The sequence below is a fragment of the Bombus impatiens genome, unplaced genomic scaffold (assembly GCF_000188095.3).
Source record: "Bombus impatiens unplaced genomic scaffold, BIMP_2.2 scf_0144, whole genome shotgun sequence".
Taxonomy (NCBI): domain Eukaryota; kingdom Metazoa; phylum Arthropoda; class Insecta; order Hymenoptera; family Apidae; genus Bombus; species Bombus impatiens.
This window is the reverse complement of record NT_176563.1, coordinates 671,325-691,064: the sequence shown is the minus strand read 5'-3', so window position 1 is coordinate 691,064 and position 19,740 is coordinate 671,325. Positions and strand designations below refer to the sequence as shown.

General features: G+C 31.6%; 3 protein-coding genes across 3 annotated transcripts in view; all 3 read left to right on the top strand.

Moving 5' to 3' along the window:
* The first annotated feature begins 462 nt into the window (after nucleotides 1–462).
* LOC100745368 (mannosyl-oligosaccharide alpha-1,2-mannosidase IA-like) overlaps nucleotides 463–19,740 on the top strand; it is a 66,835-nt gene continuing 47,557 nt past the window's right edge. The window contains exon 1 of the mRNA XM_012382150.3: nucleotides 463–621. Within this exon, the coding sequence (XP_012237573.1) occupies nucleotides 478–621 (144 nt within the window). The 5' untranslated portion in view covers nucleotides 463–477. The remainder of the gene's footprint in view (nucleotides 622–19,740) is intronic.
* LOC112212293 lies at nucleotides 1,048–3,496 on the top strand. The gene is made up of 4 exons (XM_033319273.1): nucleotides 1,048–1,737; nucleotides 1,861–2,311; nucleotides 3,111–3,227; nucleotides 3,302–3,496. The coding sequence occupies exons 2-4, from the start codon at nucleotides 2,094–2,096 to the stop codon at nucleotides 3,420–3,422; spliced, it is 456 nt and encodes a 151-aa protein (XP_033175164.1). The 5' UTR covers nucleotides 1,048–1,737; nucleotides 1,861–2,093; the 3' UTR covers nucleotides 3,423–3,496.
* On the top strand, nucleotides 16,656–17,321 carry LOC112212295 (putative odorant receptor 69a). Its single transcript, XM_024365675.2, has 3 exons — nucleotides 16,656–16,856; nucleotides 16,942–17,074; nucleotides 17,148–17,321. The coding sequence occupies exons 1-3, from the start codon at nucleotides 16,792–16,794 to the stop codon at nucleotides 17,196–17,198; spliced, it is 249 nt and encodes an 82-aa protein (XP_024221443.1). The 5' UTR covers nucleotides 16,656–16,791; the 3' UTR covers nucleotides 17,199–17,321.

The window sequence follows — 19,740 nt, the reverse complement described above, 5'->3', positions numbered from 1 at the left end:
CATTTGACATACCGTAGAAAAAGGTTCTAACGCACAGAACACACAAAAGTTTTCTATGATAAATGTCGAAATATTTTCGCGAATCACTGTGCACAAGTAGGTGTACAACAAACAACGAGCGAAGGTAGTTGAAAAATATAAAGAATTTGCATTTGTGTGAATTTCAGAAAATAGGAAGTGATGTCGAGACACTTGGCGCGATAGTAATTATAATTTCACCCCTAGATATATTTCTTTTACCTTCGGTTGAATTTCTTTTTTCACCCTCGCTACACAAGAAACCGATGCAACTATCGATCCTTGCAAATTGCCCCTGCTGTCAATCATTTTTGCCACTTCTCTCGATATTTTCCCCTCTTCTCTCTTGATATTTTACCATCTCCTTCTCCGTATCTTGCCATAAGTTCAGGAAGGGGGGATTGTATACCTGGCAACCGATGAATCGAAACACACTCGTGCTTCAGACTTCGTAGGAGAATGACGTACGTCAGGAGATCCGACTACTCGTTCATGAAGAAGCTTCTGCTGGTTTTAGGACTCTGGCCAACTCCAAATTCGAAGTTTCGTCTATTTCGAATCACTTTCTTTTATACGGTTTACATCGGTTATCTACTGCTCGAGGTAATCTTAATAATAACTCTTTTACATCTTTTACACTACTAGTTTACACGTTCACACGACGCAGATTTTACGTTTTACACTTTACAATTTTACTGCGTATACTGTACATTCAAATGATTCGATGTAACAAGCTATAATGTTATTATAATTTTATTATGATTCTATTACTACTCGATTTTATGTCGTTGTTATCTGGTCATTTACGTTAGACGAAATTTGTCGATTCTCTTATTTTATTAATAGTGACGGTAATCAGCAGTGATCATCGCAGTGAAAGTGTTTGAATGAACTTTCGCGAAAATTATGTTGTTCTATTTCATTAGGTAATAACACATCGCATATATATTTCAAAAGTGTCACGACTCAAAATAACTTTGTCCTGTGTTGGAAGGGCGTCAGAACAAGGGAGATTCGACGAAAACGAGACCAATTTGTGTTGCGAGTCAATGTATAGTTCAGCGAATTTCATTGAACCATGCGAAAGCATTTGATGTGAAAGTGTTCGAAGAATATGTGAATATATAAAAGATCGAATTTGTAACGGCGGTAAATTTATCGTGGACGAGAAACACTACTCGAGCTTTCAGTGGAAATTTTTCACGTCGGTGTGAATGGACGCGTGAAACACTGAAATTGTTATAATATCGTGAATCCATTTCCGCATATATAATTACGTTTCCATAAACGTCGAAATTAATTTTGTGAAATGTGTCTGCATATTTCTGGCAGTTGAAAATAGATTGAAATCTGAGATCACTTGGTAATCTGTTAGGATTAATAGTTTTAAAGCTGCAGCGAGGGGGCCGAATTGATATTTAATTAAATTCGTCAGTTGTGTCTTTAATTGTGGAATTGTAATTCTACGTTACACCGATGTAATCCACGAGAGTGCTATATCGCGTATTGATCTGAAATATTCACTTAAACGGAACAGTGTACTTCTTCAAGCATCGCATACGAAAATTCTAATTTTCTCAAGCACGCGTATATTTTTAGACAACATGGTTTTATACGTTTGAATGCGACATCCATTGCGCGGCGAATGTTCTGTCCATTTTCGTACAGAATCTGATGATAGTTTCCAAATACTTCTTTCATCATAGACATATGGCTGCCGTAAGTTTCCGTTTGCAACGTTAAATTTGTTATTTAGAAAATTTACAATTTTTATTATTATTTTGCTTTTAACAATTACCATTCAACATTAATAAAAATTAACATTCATTATCGTATTGTTAGGTACATACTTTGTACACAGCGATCGAATTCGACTGGAAATGCTTGAAACACGATAAACCGAGCATCGAAATTCTTCAGAAATATGCAGAGTTGGTGCATACTATATTGATATCGCTGATGAGTATGAAATTCATACCAAAACAAAGATTTTCATTTCTTGTATCAATTTTGCGGTGTATAAATATGTATGAATTTCAGTTGTCATATGTTCCACTAGCATTGTCGCGATTTTCATGTATCAGATACTGCCTGTTCTTCAAATGCCGGAAGAAAATTATACTAGATTCTGGCAACGACCGTTTGCTTTGAAAGCATTAGGAAAAGCTATAAGTTATCCTACTCTCTATCTGATCTCCTTGAATGTATTGCTGAATGTTATAATCTTGACAGCTTTGGAAATAAGTTTTATGGTTTTGTCAGAACACATATGTGGATTGTTCAAAATTACAAGGTAAAAATAAAATTAATCAGTAGATGTATGTAAATCTGTTTTATACTATTACCTCACTATGCTATATATAATGTTCACGTTACAGCGAGTAATTGTTTACATTTTATATATTACATTATAGATATGTACATTTTATTTCATATCTATATTTTATTATGTGAAGGATTTTCAGTGGGATTATGTATGTATGTTGGACATAAAATAATTAAGTCGATTGAATGTTTTTCAGCATTTTCTATGAATAATATCAAAAATTAACGCTATATGTACACTGCACATACCGAATACTATTTACGATACGGTTTAATTTGAAAATTGGATATATTTTATATTAACGTTAATGATCATTAATAAAATAAGACAATTGGAATTATGAACCTTGCTGCTATTAACCTTCTAACCATGCACGATGGAATCATTAACAACTTGGTGGAAATCTTAAATCTAATAGTACAATTTTAATTCTTCCCAACGGAACTGAATATTTTAAAGAATTTCACATATTTTTTTTTTAATTAATTTAGCATATTTCTTAATTCTTTAGAGTTAATTTAAAATTTCAAGTAATATTTTCAACAAGTGATAACCCTGGGAAAAAATAATTTTCGCCGTAAGCATGTAATTATAAAATTAATTAATTTTAAAATTATAAAAAGACTGTTATACAATTTTTATGTCACTTTGATGTTTTTAATGTAGCACTATGTTATAAGTATACAGTTATAGCATTACTAAGAAACTTGATAAAAGAAAATCAATGAGTGATATCAATGTTTATGAATACTCCATTTTGGTGTAGCTATCACTTGAGGTACGCTGCCAACGAATATAATAAGGAAATTTCTGGATGCGAAAAAAATAGTAACGTTTACACGAAAATAATATTGGCCGTGCGTGTTCACATAAAAGCGATGAAGTTAGTAGATACCTACGATAATTTCTTATTATATCTACCAAGAATTGGATCTAGCCTATTTTAAATCTTTTAAGATATATGCAGGTCATATGGGACCTATTTGAAATACATTACGTCATTCTAGTGTGTTTTGGTATCATTGGAGCAACCATGGTGTTGGTGAGCGTGAGTAACATTGAATGTTTATGTCAATGACATGAATATTAATTTTTTCATTGCGTGTTAATAATTATTTGGTTTATATACAAATATATAAGTGGAGTTTTTCTCTCTCCTCTCTCTCTCTCTCTCTCTCTCTCTTTCTCTTTCTCTCTCTCTCTCTCTAAATATATCAATCAAACTTATGCAAATGAATTTCATTTTGCAACTGAGAATGCCATTACTACATACACCACGTACGATGACAAAAAACAAATTTTTGTAAATTGATTTTTAAAACTTGAATATTTCACAAAGTAAGTAGTATATTTAAGGGGATAATAATTATCGCGTGCTGAATAATTTTTACATTATTTCTAATATTATCCTCCCTTAAAAAAGAAAGAAGCTTTCTTATTTTCCATTAATCATAAATAAGATGTAAGATACCGTAAGTAATTTGGAAGTCCAAGTAATGAAATTTACAAAATTATTGAATTAGTTCTATCAATCGGTGCAAACGAACGACGAGGGACGAATATTAATGATAATACTCTTCCTTTTGTTATCTTTTATTTCTCACGCTGCATTAGCAATGTACTTTGGCCAAAGACTAATCGATCACAGTTTAGGTGTTTTTTACGATGCGTAAGTATTCCAATTATCGGATCAGAATATTATTAAACTTATTTCCATAATAGTAATAACGATAATTATGTTGTGCATATTTATACAAATTCATACTTTTTTGGAGATGACTAAGGCAAAAGAAATTAGAAACAGACAAAATTGTCTAACGTTTCTTATTTACTTATTTAAAAAAATACTTCTCTTTTATGAAAAGGAAGGATATATACAGAAAAACGACATGAATTTTCGTATAAATTTTAGATACAATTCTCATTGGTACAAAATCCCTGTGAAAGCTCAAAGATTGTATTTAATGGTACTCACACGAAGTGTAAAGGGTTGCTCGTATTCCAAGGGCAAACTCTTCGTTTCATCGTTACAGGGTCTAACCGCGGTAACACGATTTGCTTCTGTCACAGTATAGTCCAATCAATGGAGCTATTGGAATGAATTTGATCTAATCAAACGAAAATTTCTGCATAAATCGCTGTCAAATATTATGGAAAATTAGTAGTTGCGCCTCCTGGAAATTTTCTGCTAAGTTCGATGGAAGTTCGGTGTACCTAACATGACCACCTTCTCGATACGTTTCTTAAAATATGTCTTCTAGATACGCGTTTTTGTCGTCTCTATTTGTTCTTTTCTTTTTTAATATGTACGTTGCAAAATAGTAAGTAACACAGCATGTGTATTATCACGCGCCCAAAATTCATCCTTTGATGAACAAATCAACCTTCATTCATGATAATCTGGATTTGGGATCATCAGTCTAAGTATAATATGTGTGCAAAATCAGGTCAACCGATTGCGTCTCACACAATCAGCTTGTTAATTACGACAGGTTGTAACAGTTTTCTATCCTATGACTGCTAAATGAAAGTTTTGCCACTGGACCCAAATTTGTTACATATACTTTGCCATGTCAGCTATCATGAGCTATCAATCAAAAAAATATCGACGTCTTAATTTTTGCAACTTCCACAATTTTCTAAAATTCCCGCGATATAATTAAATTCAAAATTTTCGTAGTTTTCAACATTTAAGAAAAATTTTGCGTGCATGGTGGGAAGCCCGGTGAATTAATGCTATGAAACATTGAACATTGAAATCCGATGAAAAAGTTCCGAGTTAATAAGCTCGAAATTCGAAAGCTGGTTACTGTAAAAAATATACTGTACATCGTGTAGAAAATTGGAAGGTATATTCTGACAAGGAGCCCCTAGTATTTCTTCCACTCTAAATTTAGACTGAGAATCCAAATTCAGATTATCACAAACAAAGGTTGATATGTCCTATGACTTTCGGGCACGCACAAATACACATGCTCTTTCTTCGTTTTTTTACTATTTTGCAACGTACCAATTATTTTTACGAAATGAACAGAAAATATATCTGGCTTTTTGTATAGAAATGCGTTCTTAGGGGAAATATTTAAAGAAACATGTCAAGAAGATAGTCGTATTTGCTATATCGAATTTGCACGAACTTAGCACAAACTTCTCAGGAAGCACAGCCCCAAGTATTCATTTAATTATGACATTTGACAGTGATTTATGTAAAAGCTCTCGTTACATCAAATCAAATCCATCCTAATAGCTCTATTGATTGAACTAGTGTCAGAGTATAAATGCAGAAAGTAGATCTTTGTAAAATTTTTTTCTCACATTACAGATCACGAACACAACGTTTTCGTATGTCAGGTTCTTCTATTCCCTAAAGAACTAACGTTCTTGAAAAAGCTGATAAAAGATGGAACGGGACATAAATGATGTTTGCCCTAATAACGTTGACATTTAACAGCCTGTTACGTATCATTGATGTTGTTTGCACAATATGTGAAATTATTCTCGACATATTATTGTTTATAACTGTATTTTTGGAAATTAAAAAAGTTGTTGTAAATTTTCTTTTATATTTTTCCCCTTCTTTATGGATTTTAAAATATCTCTACGGTATTAGGTTGCATTTATTAATTATAGGGATAATAGATATTTACTTACGCTCGTGAATATCCGTAAACAATTCCATTTAGACTCATCCAATTATGGGCAAACAAACAGATGATCTCTTCGAACTAATTGGAAGTTTTTCCACAAACGGTGGAAAATATGGATTTTTGAAGGACATCCAAACAAATCTGCGAATAAACATCATATTAATCATTTGAAAAGTTATTTTGCCAGAAACGGAGGTAACACAATATTCTATTAAATACTTTGTAATTCGTTAGAAATACTGTATTTATATGTACATATACAAATATCATGTAATAATTATCTATTAATTTAATGCACAAATTTTATGTTTGCACAAAATCGATTTCATCCAATTTAATTAATGAAGATACATATGGAACTATTTATACTCCGTGATAGTGGTCGAAATTCTTATCCGCTATGTCAGGAAGGCATATTGATTTTTCATTCCCCTGTCATAGTTCTCCCATAAGGCACATTTTTACTCTTTCGTAGGAAATCGACATGCCCCTGTCACGCTAATGCTTCTCGTTTTTGAAGACACATTCTTTGTTTCCCCTCTTGCTTTTATAGAAATTGTACTTTGTGTTCATGCTCCACTTTTCAATAGATTATATTAATTTAATTATTGATCATTGATCATTAACCATTTTTGTTACGACTCATTTTAATATTTGAGTCTCCTTCTGTTATGTAAATGGAATTTAAGATTACATACACGAAGTGTGTCAATATAGTTAAAATTTAATTTCCATCAAAACGTAATCAAATATTAGAGATTGTAATAATTAATATTTTTAATTTGCGAATCTTTAAGAATTCATTAATCCTCTCCCCCTTTTCCCCTTTCTAGCCGCGGTCAACGTCGAGATCATGTTCTACATATTCCATTGCATAAATTTGCAAGTCAATAAACAAAAACATTTGCATTTTTCCCACTTATTTTGATGAGCTAACTTACCGGCTAAAAAATAAACTATGACCCAAATCTAATCCAATTCTGAATTCTCCGATACTGCGGGATACCATGTACAAGAAAGAATTTACGTGTACAAAAGGAACGTGTTTCAGTATTTAGTGTAACATAGCTTAATTATCATAAACAAAACTACTTTCCTTCTGGTTGTATAGTTCCATAACTAAAAAAAACACTAAATAAAAAATGTAAAATAACACTAAAAAAAAAAAACACACAATCTCGTACTATGGCAGGCTACGCGCAAAGTTTCCGCCCTGGAAAGACATTTTCCAACAGCAATAAACGCCAAGCAACAGCGTGGACAGTATATGGCACGTTCTTCTGAAACTCTTTAAAACAGATCAGTAGAAACAAACAACGCTTCGCGTTTCTACATTATATGACACTGTCCAATGTCAAACAATCACACCATGGTTCGTAAATCTTAATTTTTTATTAATCTGAGAAAATTGGACTTGTACGAAATCTTTCGTAAAATCCACATTTTCTAGCTACGTTGATTGCATTGACACTTTTAAGATGAACTTCTCTTTCAATATATTCACCGCTGTCAATGCATGCTGTACATCGCGTCGGTACAATTATTTAAGCAATACTATGGACAGAACTATTTTATTTTTATTTTTGTGCTTTTCCAGCATTGGTAGACAGATATCAACGTGCCTTCTAAAAATGTCAAGCGATGCGAGCAGTTATTAATGATTTTGTCAATTATTGTAACCAAAAGTACACTTGCCTTTTATTGCAACCTGTTGCATTCGCGTCGAAATTTCTAAAACATTAACGTGGCTTAACGTTCCATTAGTTTGATTATCAGCCATGGATTCTCAGCTATGTCCTCTTCGAGAACAGACTCGCACACACAAGCTCTATGCATCACTGGTGAGGATAGGGAACAACTTGTTGCACAGTGAATCAGGAATGGGCAAGTATAGCGCAGTGGGGACGATCATGCGTGAAACAGACGGACACGAAAGGGAAATTGACGTCATTAAATCTCCTTCGTTTTGTTTACTAGTTGCATTAAGTTACATTAAGGTTCGTTAACTTTTCAAACGCATCGAGCAAAAAAAATGTTGCCGAGTTAATACACGAGATAGAGAGGGGATAGGAGAAACTTGTTGCAAATCCACCGTCATAGACGAGTTTTAGCCTTCCTGTAACAATGGACGATCCGCAAAATCCCCGCTACAGACTCTGGCCGTACGATAATTCGTGACTAACGAAAATGAAAAGAGTTTTTGGCGCGGTGATGATGGTCTCATCTATAACGTGTCCAGTATGTGTCTTTATTTTATTAATTTAGATACTTTTACATTTCCTTTTTTAAGATTCAAGGTTCCTTTTAATTCAACAACTTCGAATTTATAGATAAAGGGCATCGCAGAAATCCTTCGAGACAACTGGCGATCTTTAAAAGTAGCGAGAATGGACGACAAATAGTTTTTAAATACGCGGAGAAGGAAAAACTCCTGTGTATAATATTGACATGTAAGAAATTCTGTTTCGAGTTTTCAACGAAACACTTCTTTATCTCTTTTATATTTTTGTCCTTCTTTCTTGGTACCTTTTTAATAATAGAATTATTTATACGAGCCACGTATTGCTGTGATATTGTTTCTTTCCTTGCTTTTCCTTTCATTATTTTACAAAATAACGTTGAGTTATTGATTGTTGAATAGTCTTGAGTATATTGACTAAATTTATGTATTACTGTCCATTAATAATCTATTATTCCATCTATCCTAAATATCGTGTAAAATGTATTGTGAAAAATCGCAGAGTAACTGCAAATATTGTCTCGTTCAAAAATCATCCTTTTAAAATAATAATATGTACATATACTTGCCTATAAATAGAAATTTTCATTTAATTCATTGAAATCAGCAATTTCATATCGTTGCAGTCATCGTTTACTTATCGGAATGCCGCTGGCTATTTCCTGCGTATAATAAAACCTCCGGGTATGGGTATTTGCGAATCGTCTGCAAATTTCTATATAACTACAAAGTATATTACCGCCAATAAAATATACTCTGACATTACATCGTTCGAGGCATATCTCTTTTTTTAGGAACAACGACCACATTATGATCCGAAATAAAAGTAGTCGTGTTTACTTATCACGTGGTCGCGCTGTTTGAGGTGGTTCGGTAAAAAAATAATAGTAGTAATTCATTTTATTATCTTAATTTCATTGCAGTATGCACAAAAGACAGAGACGTAACATTCTCTTTTTTTATGTTAACTTACGTTATGCATTAAACGAGCGTCATGTAAAAATGTGATTATTTTATTTGTTTCAGGTAAGTAACGTTGATCGTCTTAGAAGAGAGAATAAATTACCCGTTGAACGAAACCTAAAGCAACCTAAAGGTATCGTGAACATGTATTATTTCCTCTGCTAACGAATGTTATAAAATATCTATTGGGTTGGCAACTAATTTTGTCAATACCACCTAATGACAAAATCCGCAATCACTTAGTTGCCAACTCAATAATACATAGAGAAAAATACGATAAAATTAAGAAAAAATTAGTAACATTAATATTTGACGCAGTGTGTAATACATATATCGTCGACTATAGGCTAAAATATTTATTTGGTATATTTATTGAAAAATTCTACTTATTTATGAAATGAAATATGTTTTCAAAATGATAACATAGAACATATTTTTGGGTATAACTCGAAAATTAAAGCTCACCATCCTATATATGTATAGGAGAATGTTGTCCAAAATGATGATCTTGACAATATAATGCAAGCGCATCAAAATCGATGAAAAGGTAACTATTTGGCATCTTGAACGAAAAGCAAATATACCTTCGTATATATATTTCATAGTAACGATATATTAAGTATTGCAAAAATACTCACGTTCGTGGTGCATTAGCACGAAATAGTCATAGTAATCACATGATTTCCAAAGTTGTATGGCAGCGACAGTTTTATTTTGACACTGTTGCACCGATCGTATACGCGTCACTTTTTACGTGTTGGCTGAAAATTACTGGCTAACCGCGAAATATTAATTTGACAATTTTTTTTCACTTCTGGTCTTTTCTTATCCTATTTGCGTGAAATTCATTGGCTAAATTTAATCCCACTCCATATTACATATTTAGTTAACTTATTATCTTACAAAGTAAATGAAAATTAATTGCACATGGTAACAAATTTGTTTCTATTATAACTTGCATCTCTACTAAAGTGCTAGAACGTTATACTCTCGCTGAAAATCTATGTGTACCCTTCCAGTTCTTATCGTCGAATGAAGAAGAAACATCCCCTTCCTTGTCAGCGGCACCAGCATTTCTTCCCTGCAAAAGAAAAATAAAAAATAAAGACCATGAATATCGAGATATACGTGAAAAATTTAGTGGGGAAACGCTGTAGGGCGTATTAAAGCATAATTTATTCATACTAAGACGCGAGGAACTGAGACAATTCTCCTCTGATATTACTTACCCTTTGTTTATCGATCGTACTTAAATTACGGTGTCCGTCAATCATTCCCACCCCTTTGTGAGGGAGAATTATCGAAGAAATTATAGCGAGAGAACACTGACAATTTTCAACTTAAAAATAAACAGAGGGGAGAGAACGCGTAGGATGGTAACTTCAAAGTTAAATGTACTTGAACTGTCGCAGACGGACGATATCAAGAAAGATTATTATAGATATAGTACGATTCATTTACTTATAACTGGACTGTGGCCGTACAAACATACAAAATTCACCAGAGTGCATAGAATCATTTGCGCCAGTGGTTTTTTCAATAATTGTATTTTGCAGGTATGGACTATATAATTTTCGCTATATAAATCTCGCTGCGGTTACCTCGTAATCGCATTAAACCTTGAAAATAGAATACACTTTCTAATTTTCATTTGTTTCCAGCTGTTAATCTATATTAATACCAGTTTTACATCGTCATTGTTTTCGCATGATCTGCTTGACGTAGTCATATCGTTGAGTTTTTGTTTCTTATATAGCACGTTATGGCACAAGCAAGATCTCGTAAGTTTCTAAATCTTAATTAAACTCTTCTGCATATGATAGCGTATATAAATGTTGTTGTAACTTCTAACCTTTCGATGGATACTTGAATATTAGATGTGTATAAAAGAAACATCATTTTTCTCAAGTATTTCGAAATATTTTCCGATATTAGTTATCTTCTATAAACATATGTCGAATAAATAGGATTGAGAAATAATTTTGTAATTCTGTCTTTAATAAATTAATCCTCGAACAGATTAACTATTTTTTAATTCTGTCTTTAATAAATTAATCTTCGAAGAGATTAACTATGAATATCATACTAGCTTTGATGTCATCCAACTGTAATTATCTAGAAGTTTATCGTACACGCAGATTAAGAAGATTATGGACACCGTGCAAGAGGATTGGAGGACTGTACGAAATTTAGAAGAATTTAATATATTAACAAAACATGCAAAAGAAGGGATTCGCCATTCGGGATATTTTTGTCGTAAGAAACGATTATCATAATTCCGTGGATTTCACTAATTTACTATAGTATTATACGGAAGTAATATTTTCCAGTTTTTATGTACTCAACGATGATGATTGGAACGGTTTTTTATGCTATTAATTTTACCGAATTATTAATCGTACCAGATTTGCATTCGCTACCAATTTGGATGCAAGCCATCGTCAATCAAGAATGTTTACGCTATATTTCCTACTGCATTTTCTGCACTGTAATGTTTCTAGCAAATGCAACATCTATAGCAGCGGAAAGTGTTAGCACTATGACATTTCAACACCTGCGTAGTCTTTTTGAAATTGCTAGGTAATCTACTGGTGGGATTCTTTGAGTTAGGAGAAGATACATAATATTTATTATAGGAATCAAAAAAATTAAAAATTATCAAGAATTTGATCGATTATCGCGATGAAAGATATCAGAGCATTTGATTATAGATCGATGATAAATATTCAAACATCAATTTTGTACAATAATTAATTACACACCGTGAAGGTTAATTTCACGTAGTAAAAAAGTAATTTTTCTAAAAATTACGCAATGCTTCAATTTAGGCTAATTTTATAATTTACAGTAATCGTATAAAAGAAGCATTTATCTACAATTCTTTGCACGATTCTACCTCCAGCAAAACTTTCAAGATGACAGAGAGTTTAAAAAGTTCGATACACTTACATGTGAAGTGTATAAAGTAGGTATCGAAGCAGTTGCACTATTGTACTGTTATATCGATTTTTTATTCCATAATAATTGCATTTATATAATCTTCTTTGTTTAACGTTGTTTATCGTAATCATTGAAGAGTTCTCATGTACTTGAAACAAACCTACATGGTGTTAAGTTTTCTTCTATGCGGGTTCGGAGTGTTAATTCTAGGGATTTCACTGTTTCTAGTAAGTAAGAATTCGAAGGAATAATTTAAAAACAATGTTCGAAATATAATTACTGATTAAACGTACGTATTTTCAGTGTTTTCAATCGTATCTGCTTCACAGGATTAACTATATACTTCTATACGTAATAATTTCCATGATCGAAATCGTTTGCTTATTTCGCGTGAATTATACGACTCAAACGATGCTGGATGCTTACAACAATGTTTTCGTAGAGTTGTACGTATATATTTTTTATTATATCATATTTTACATTTTATAAGCGTACAATGACAAGATGTTACAACCTTTACACACCGCTAAAATTCTACTTTTTTTTTACCGAGCAATGTTTTAATCTATAGGATTTATAATCTATACACTACCTAAAAGTAATTGTAAAAATTGATTACACACCGTGAATATTAATTTCACGTAGTAAAAAAGTAATTTTTCTAAAAATTACGCAATATTTCAATTTAAGCTAATTTTACGTGAAGAAAGAAGAAAAATCTTTCATGTAACATTTTTTTATTTGAGGCCTTGTTTTTGAGAAAATCGACTTTGGAAATTTGACAAATACACTCGAATATTTTACATTCGGCTAATTCCGGATTGAACAAGAGTAAATGATCGACAGGTTTAAATTAATTAAATTAAAAAAACAATTACATTTAAATAAGATGTGGAATAAAATTTTGTCATAAGATATTTCGTGCTTGTTCGAGAAAAATAAATTTGAAGATATATTATGCTTACACGCATGCACACAAAACCATTCGTTTTCAATTAATCCTCGTTTAAGTTCTATCTTCTTGAAAATGAATCCTTCAATGGAAAATTTTCACTTCACGTTTTTTTACTTATTTCCGTATGTATAATAACCTCCTGTTGATTGTGTTTGCTCATACATAGTCAGTCTTTAGCCAAGTTAAAATATACTTGATAAATTTTCAAACTCGATTTTCCCAGAAACGAAGCGTGATATGAGAAAATTGTATCCTACTTATTTTCGACTTATTTTTTCACGTAGAATCTGCGCCCGCACGATTCTACTACGACTAACGCGCCACCCTGTATATTACTGACGTATTAATAAATTACATTTCTAGATATAATGTAGAATGGTACGAGGCACCGTTGCACGTGCAAAAAATAATCCTGTTTATGATGTTAAAATATTCATTTCCTCTTTCTTTCAATATGTTTGGTGTTTTCTCTGCATGCATGGAAGGATTTTCCTCGGTAAGAAATTCATTAGCATCGTAAAATTTTGTCCGCGGTAAACAAGTAAATAGATTTTTATATGTGTTTTAGTTAGCAAGAATGACCGTGTCTTATTTCATGGTAATCTATTCAATAATGCGTTAATCTAAACGCTAGAAGAGATGTGTATTCTGTGTTATACAGTGTTGAATAAAATGCAGGATTATGTCTTGGTTCGCTTGTAGAAGAAATTGTTCCACTTACCTATTTTCAATATATTAATGTTTGAGAAAGTAGCAATGATAAAGGTTACATATTTGTTTACTTCAATCTTGCAATTATCGTTGACAGATATTCTTTACGTTATAAGCGGCAGATGTTTCTTTAAAATTTCCAAATCCATTTAAATTCCCGGTTTCAATGCTAGAAAACGCAAAAAAAAAAAAACAGATTATATCAGAAAATATATGCACGCGGGTTCTCCGTACGCATCAGATGCAAATGATCTATGTTGAAATGCAAATATTTTGATGTGCTTTCACTTCGAGCGAAGAAAATAGACTGACGATGGTAAAGAAATATTTTTATCGCAGATCGAAGGAAGTAAAAAAATATGAGAAGAAGAAAATTGTCACGAAGGATACTACTCATTTCCCCCTTTCCCTGACCTATAATTATCTTATATGATAACTTATTAAATATTTAAGACCTATACGTAGTTGAGTGACGGAAGAAAATCGATCGTTTGAGATATGAATAAATAATTCTGAAATTATAGTTCATGGGGTTCATTTCGCTGAGAGTCAAGAAATTTTTGCAATATTTTGCTGGAAAATTTTTAAGAGAGGTGGAAATAAATAAAATCGAAGATGTAAATGATCAGTAGTTCTTGAACCATTGTACACGATGGTCGAAACACTGGCGTACTATAGTCTCAGCAAAACTCTCTTAAGAGGACTAGGACTTTGGCCGTATCACAACAAAAGATTTAAAGTTTTACAAAACAGTTTCATCAGCTTCAATTTCTTTCTTTTTCTAATGGCCCAGGTGCTGTAATTATTCTCTTATGTAATTTAACTTTCGTTTAACTTTCATATTTCCTTGAGTTAGATACAATGGCGAGAATATAAAGGGTGGTTGGTAACCGGTGGTACAAGCGAAAAGGGGGTGATTCTATGCGAAAAAAGAAGTCGAAAATATAGAATAAAAATTTTTCTTTTAATTTTTTTTTTTTTTTTAATTTTTCCATCGAGACGAGATCCGTTATAACGTGCCGCACGCGTACCGAGCGAAATGCGAAGTCGATTTTCTCGAAAACAAAGCCTCAAACGAAAAATTTTTATTGTATATTTTCGACTTCTTTTTTCACGTAGAATCACCCCCTCTCCGCTTGTATCACCAGTTACCAACCACCCTGTATACTAACTAATTACATTATGAATAAGTTTATTTCTATTTTTTTTTTCCTTTAATATAGAATATAATAATACATTACTTGTATTTTGAAACTCTATAAATCTCCATCGAGATTTCAAATGCTCAATAAAAAAATATATACACGACGACAATCAAATTTTCTTTTCGATCAATAATTACGAATTAGATAGAGTTGAATTTGATGCGAGAACTCCGCTATTTATCGTATATGTACACTTGTTGTTGAATCTTCTATTGTACAAAATTTCCATTCTTGTTACATAGAGCTACACTATTTTCAGTGTTTTGTTTTCAAGACTAGGGAATTCATGTTGAAGAATGTGTCGACGCTAATTATGAACTTTGGCTACTTCGTAAGGTACAATATAAATTGGTACCAACTTCCTAGAGTGAGTTTTCAAAAATACAATTAAATTATAATTTAAAGAACATTTTGCAAAAACGAACGTAAATATAGGCCAAGAAAATTATGGATAAAATAAAAGAAGACCTGGAAACGGAAAATGGCGAAGTACTTCAAATTATGAAGGATCATGCTTTTATAGGAAGACGTTACGGGATACAACTTTCATGTAAGAAACATATTTTGATAAATTGTTGACCATAACGAATTAACGTATTTAAAAACGTTAAAGAATTGAACGTATGAAATAATATATCGCAAACTTTATAATTTTATGTATATGTTACAGTAATTGTATATTTATCATTAATCTTCGTAATACTGTACCCCCTGTTAATCTGTATTCAAGATGGAAGTATGTCATTGAACCAAATTTGTTTCACAAAATTTTGCATAGCAACGGAATATCTAATGCTCGAAGAGAAATGCTTTTTACTCACAGTTTTACATTCGTACTTATCGACAATGATTTCTATAACTGTTTTTCTGGCATCAGAGTCCTTAACAATTATGTGGCTACAACATGCTGTTAGCTTGTGCAAAATTACGAGGTATAACGAACAATAATTAACTGTCCAGTGCACTGTTTACCTGTTTGAGGTTGCTCGACACATCAGTAGTGATCAGTGTTTTATTTGGAAGTAACAGAACACATATATTAATATGAAAGAAAATATTTTTTAACTGATTTACAATAAGATTTTTAAAATATTATCACCGCTTTACTAATTTTCTATTTTACATTAATTTACGATGTAATCTGTTCTATAAGTTATATATACAAGAATATGCACATTATACATTATTTATATTTCTTACGTGTTTTAAATGCTGTTTATATTATTTAAATTTTCAGTTATTACGTAAGAAAAGCCACTCTCGAGAACGCAAAAAATCATTTCGATCGTAGAACTAAAGAGGACATAGCAAAAGTCGTATTCGCTCAGAGTAGAGCAATACAGTCAGTATGGCTTTATACTCATTTGTACCATTATTGTAAGACCAGCTTATTAATTAGTTCCGTTCTCATAGATTTTTTCAAGAATTGCAGAATAATAACGTATTAACATATGGCGTAATCCTTCTGTGTAGTATCATTTCCCTAGGAATTAATTTATTTTGTGTAAGTAGTGCATAAACTTCTATCTTTTACACAACAATCTTTCGTTAATTTTCCATGGTCTCTGAAGCTACACAACTTCGTAAATTTCTAGTAGAAATTCTATATTTTTTACTATTAATCCAATTTCAATAATAAGAATATTCTTGTACCATTAAAATATGGAATACCAGGATCCGATATCGTTTTACTTATTTCCCAGTTATCGCAGTCCTTGCTTCCTTTATCCGAAATCGAGGAGGGGTCAATTACCTATTGTTTATTTATTATTTGCCAATTAACGTTTATGTTCCACATAAGTAATATGTGTCAACAATTATTGGATTATTCCAACAATCTTCATACAGCAATGTAAGCATTTCATTTTTTGCTAACGAATTTAATAACTAAATTTAGAAAAAACTTTAAATGCTACATACTTTTTTAATGTTTCTAGATTTCACACCAACTGGTATGAAACTTCTTTAACAACTCAAAAATTGATTTTGAATATCATGTTGAGAAGCAGCAAACCATTCTTATTCAGTATCTCTGGTTTTTATGATGGAACACTGAATAGTTTTCTATTGGTATGCTATTTTTTAAATAATGCTCTCTTGTTGTTTGAATGCAACGTGGTTTATGGTTTACTTACACTTTTAGTTCTTAAAAGCATCGATATCGTATTTTATGATGATATCATCGATACAGTAGTGGGACTTTATCAACGACGAAGTAGCGTATAGCCGAAAATTGTGTTGAAATAATTGTATTAAAATGAATGTTAAATTAAATAATTCATCGTAAATAACTTTTAATTGAACAATTAAATTTGTTGTGGAAAATTGCACATGTTCCTGAATTTATAATTAGATCCTTCCTTATCCTTATATTATCTGTTTACGTATATTTTCGAAACAAAGGATTTACTTAACTTCGCACTGTGACGAGCAAATTTAATCCAAAGTATTCTATCACTTCAATGACATATTTCTGTGAAAATACTCACTGACGCACAAAGCAAGTTCTGCTACGTTGTAACACATAAAATGTCTGATACTTAACATATCATATTTCTGAATCCTTAAAAAAATGCAGTTTCTGCATGTAAAAGTAAAAAAAAAAAAAGAAATTGAAGTGTTATATGGAAAAGGAAGACCTTCAAATTTAAAATGATGTATAAAATAATGATATGTTGCTACAAAAGGATAGAAATATTTCTTGAAAGAAATGTTTTGGACGCTTAACACACAACAAAGAAAACAGACTGAACGTGCTCGAGAAATATTTTCATCTCAGACTAAATTACGATATAAAGAACAAAATTTTTCAGAAGGAAGCTTCACATATTTCTTTTTTTACGACGTATAATTTAGTTAGTAGCGATACTCACATTTGGTGCACATTCTCATTTTTCAATCGAATAGAACGGAATAATAAAACATCAATAAAAGGCAATAAACAGAAATAGATGCAGCAAATATTAACACCAAAAGCCAGTCGAAAAAAACTAAGAACAGCAAACGATAATGCCAAAAAGCAGGAAGAAAATTATTATAAATATATATCTCAAAATATATATCTCAATGAAAAATGAGAATAAACAAATAAACGAAAAGTATCGTACTATTTGTTTATGTCAACGAATATAATTCCTTTCTGATCCTTCCTAATTGAAGCGTATCCAATAACAAACACCATAGAAAAGTGATTCCTACTCCTTTTCTCTTCGACCAGCTAAAAGACACTGAAAACATCTCGGGTATATTTCTAACGCAGACCCCTGTGACAAAAGCTCGTGAGAAACATAAAAGAAAATTATGAAACTTCCTCTTTTCAGTAACGTATAATTTCCTTAATAATGCACTTTACATAGTCGCAGAGGGGTATCGAATCGATCGATAGCACAGCGTTTAAGTATGAATAATTAATCTTTAAATTGTAGATTATGCCACTCATTTGACTGCAAGAGGACAAAGTTTCATAATATTTGCGAAAATTTGTAGGAAGATTGAAATGGGGTGCAAATATAGTCAATAGTGTTTCAATCCTTGCACACGATGGTTGAACCGGCAGCCCTTTATAAACGTAGCATTTTACTGCTATCGTGGGTAGGACTGTGGCCGTACAACAATACGAAGTTTAGATGGCTTCATAATAATATCATCTGCTTTATTTTTCTCTCTGTTGTAATTCCCCAGGTATAATTCCTGTTACGTCGTTTCTACTTTTCTGTGTAACAGTGATTTGAAATTTAAGGTATCTGAGTATCAGCTAATTAATGTATGATTAAAGTTTAAAGATTTAATTCCTATTTTTTAATTTATATAATGCATTGAATACTGGCTGTATTTTTTATAAATCTTGTCATGGAATAATGGGACAAATTCTAATGGAAATTCTTAAGCTAAACCGATGAAAGTAACTTGTGACTCGTTGTTATCTTGTTTAAATGGAAGAGATTCTGTGATATCTTTTAACTGGACTACAGCGTGTTAGAAAGTTTCCATAAATTAAGAAATAGATTCTATAAATTTCTAAATTTTATAAATTTTATATTTTATTTATTATTATATATATATTTTTTTAATTAATAAACACTATTTTCCGTAAATTTATTGAACAACATAAACGTTTAAATAATAATTATATTTTATTTCATGAAATTTTTATTTAAAAGAGAAACTGCAATGTTTATGTGTAACTTTCGTTATTTTCAGCTGTTTGTTCTCAAAACCGCAGAATTTACTCTATATGTCCTATCGAACAGACTGTACCCTATCATAACGTGCTTGTACGTGGTACTTAGATACAACATGTTCTGGTATCAAATAAACGTAGTGAGTCTCAAGAATTGTAGTTCACAAAGTATTATTTTTAATTTCTCGTATTTTCGTACAATAGACTTAGTTAATAATACGATATATTCTTCTTGTAATATACCAACAATTTTCAGGAAGATTAGCGTCAAATATTTGTATAATGTATCCAATGTAACTCTGCTTGATTTTTAGAATTCTTTTAGAATACACGATTAATTTAAGGCGACTCTATAAATAAAAATGAAGCAGAGTCGGGTCAAACATATACTTAAGGAAGTAAATTGTTTGCTTTTGAAGAATTCAACATTAATCGCGTATCTTACTAATGAAATTGAGAAATCTAGAAAAAATACAGCTGATCAGTGCGATTTAAAAAAAAAAAGAAACCTGTAGAGTTGGTAGTGTTGATAACGAACCTGTTAAATTAATGTTGG

Coding starts and splice junctions, on each gene's coding strand:
- LOC112212293 (XM_033319273.1), top strand. CDS start 2,094: ATGTATCAGATACTGCCTGTTCTTCAAATGCCGGAAGAAAATTATACT. Junction 2,312..3,110: donor GGATTGTTCAAAATTACAAG/GTAAAAATAAAA, acceptor ATTTTGGTGTAG/CTATCACTTGAGGTACGCTG. Junction 3,228..3,301: donor GTTCACATAAAAGCGATGAA/GTTAGTAGATAC, acceptor AAATCTTTTAAG/ATATATGCAGGTCATATGGG.
- LOC112212295 (XM_024365675.2), top strand. CDS start 16,792: ATGTTCCACATAAGTAATATGTGTCAACAATTATTGGATTATTCCAAC. Junction 16,857..16,941: donor AACAATCTTCATACAGCAAT/GTAAGCATTTCA, acceptor TAATGTTTCTAG/ATTTCACACCAACTGGTATG. Junction 17,075..17,147: donor CACTGAATAGTTTTCTATTG/GTATGCTATTTT, acceptor TTACACTTTTAG/TTCTTAAAAGCATCGATATC.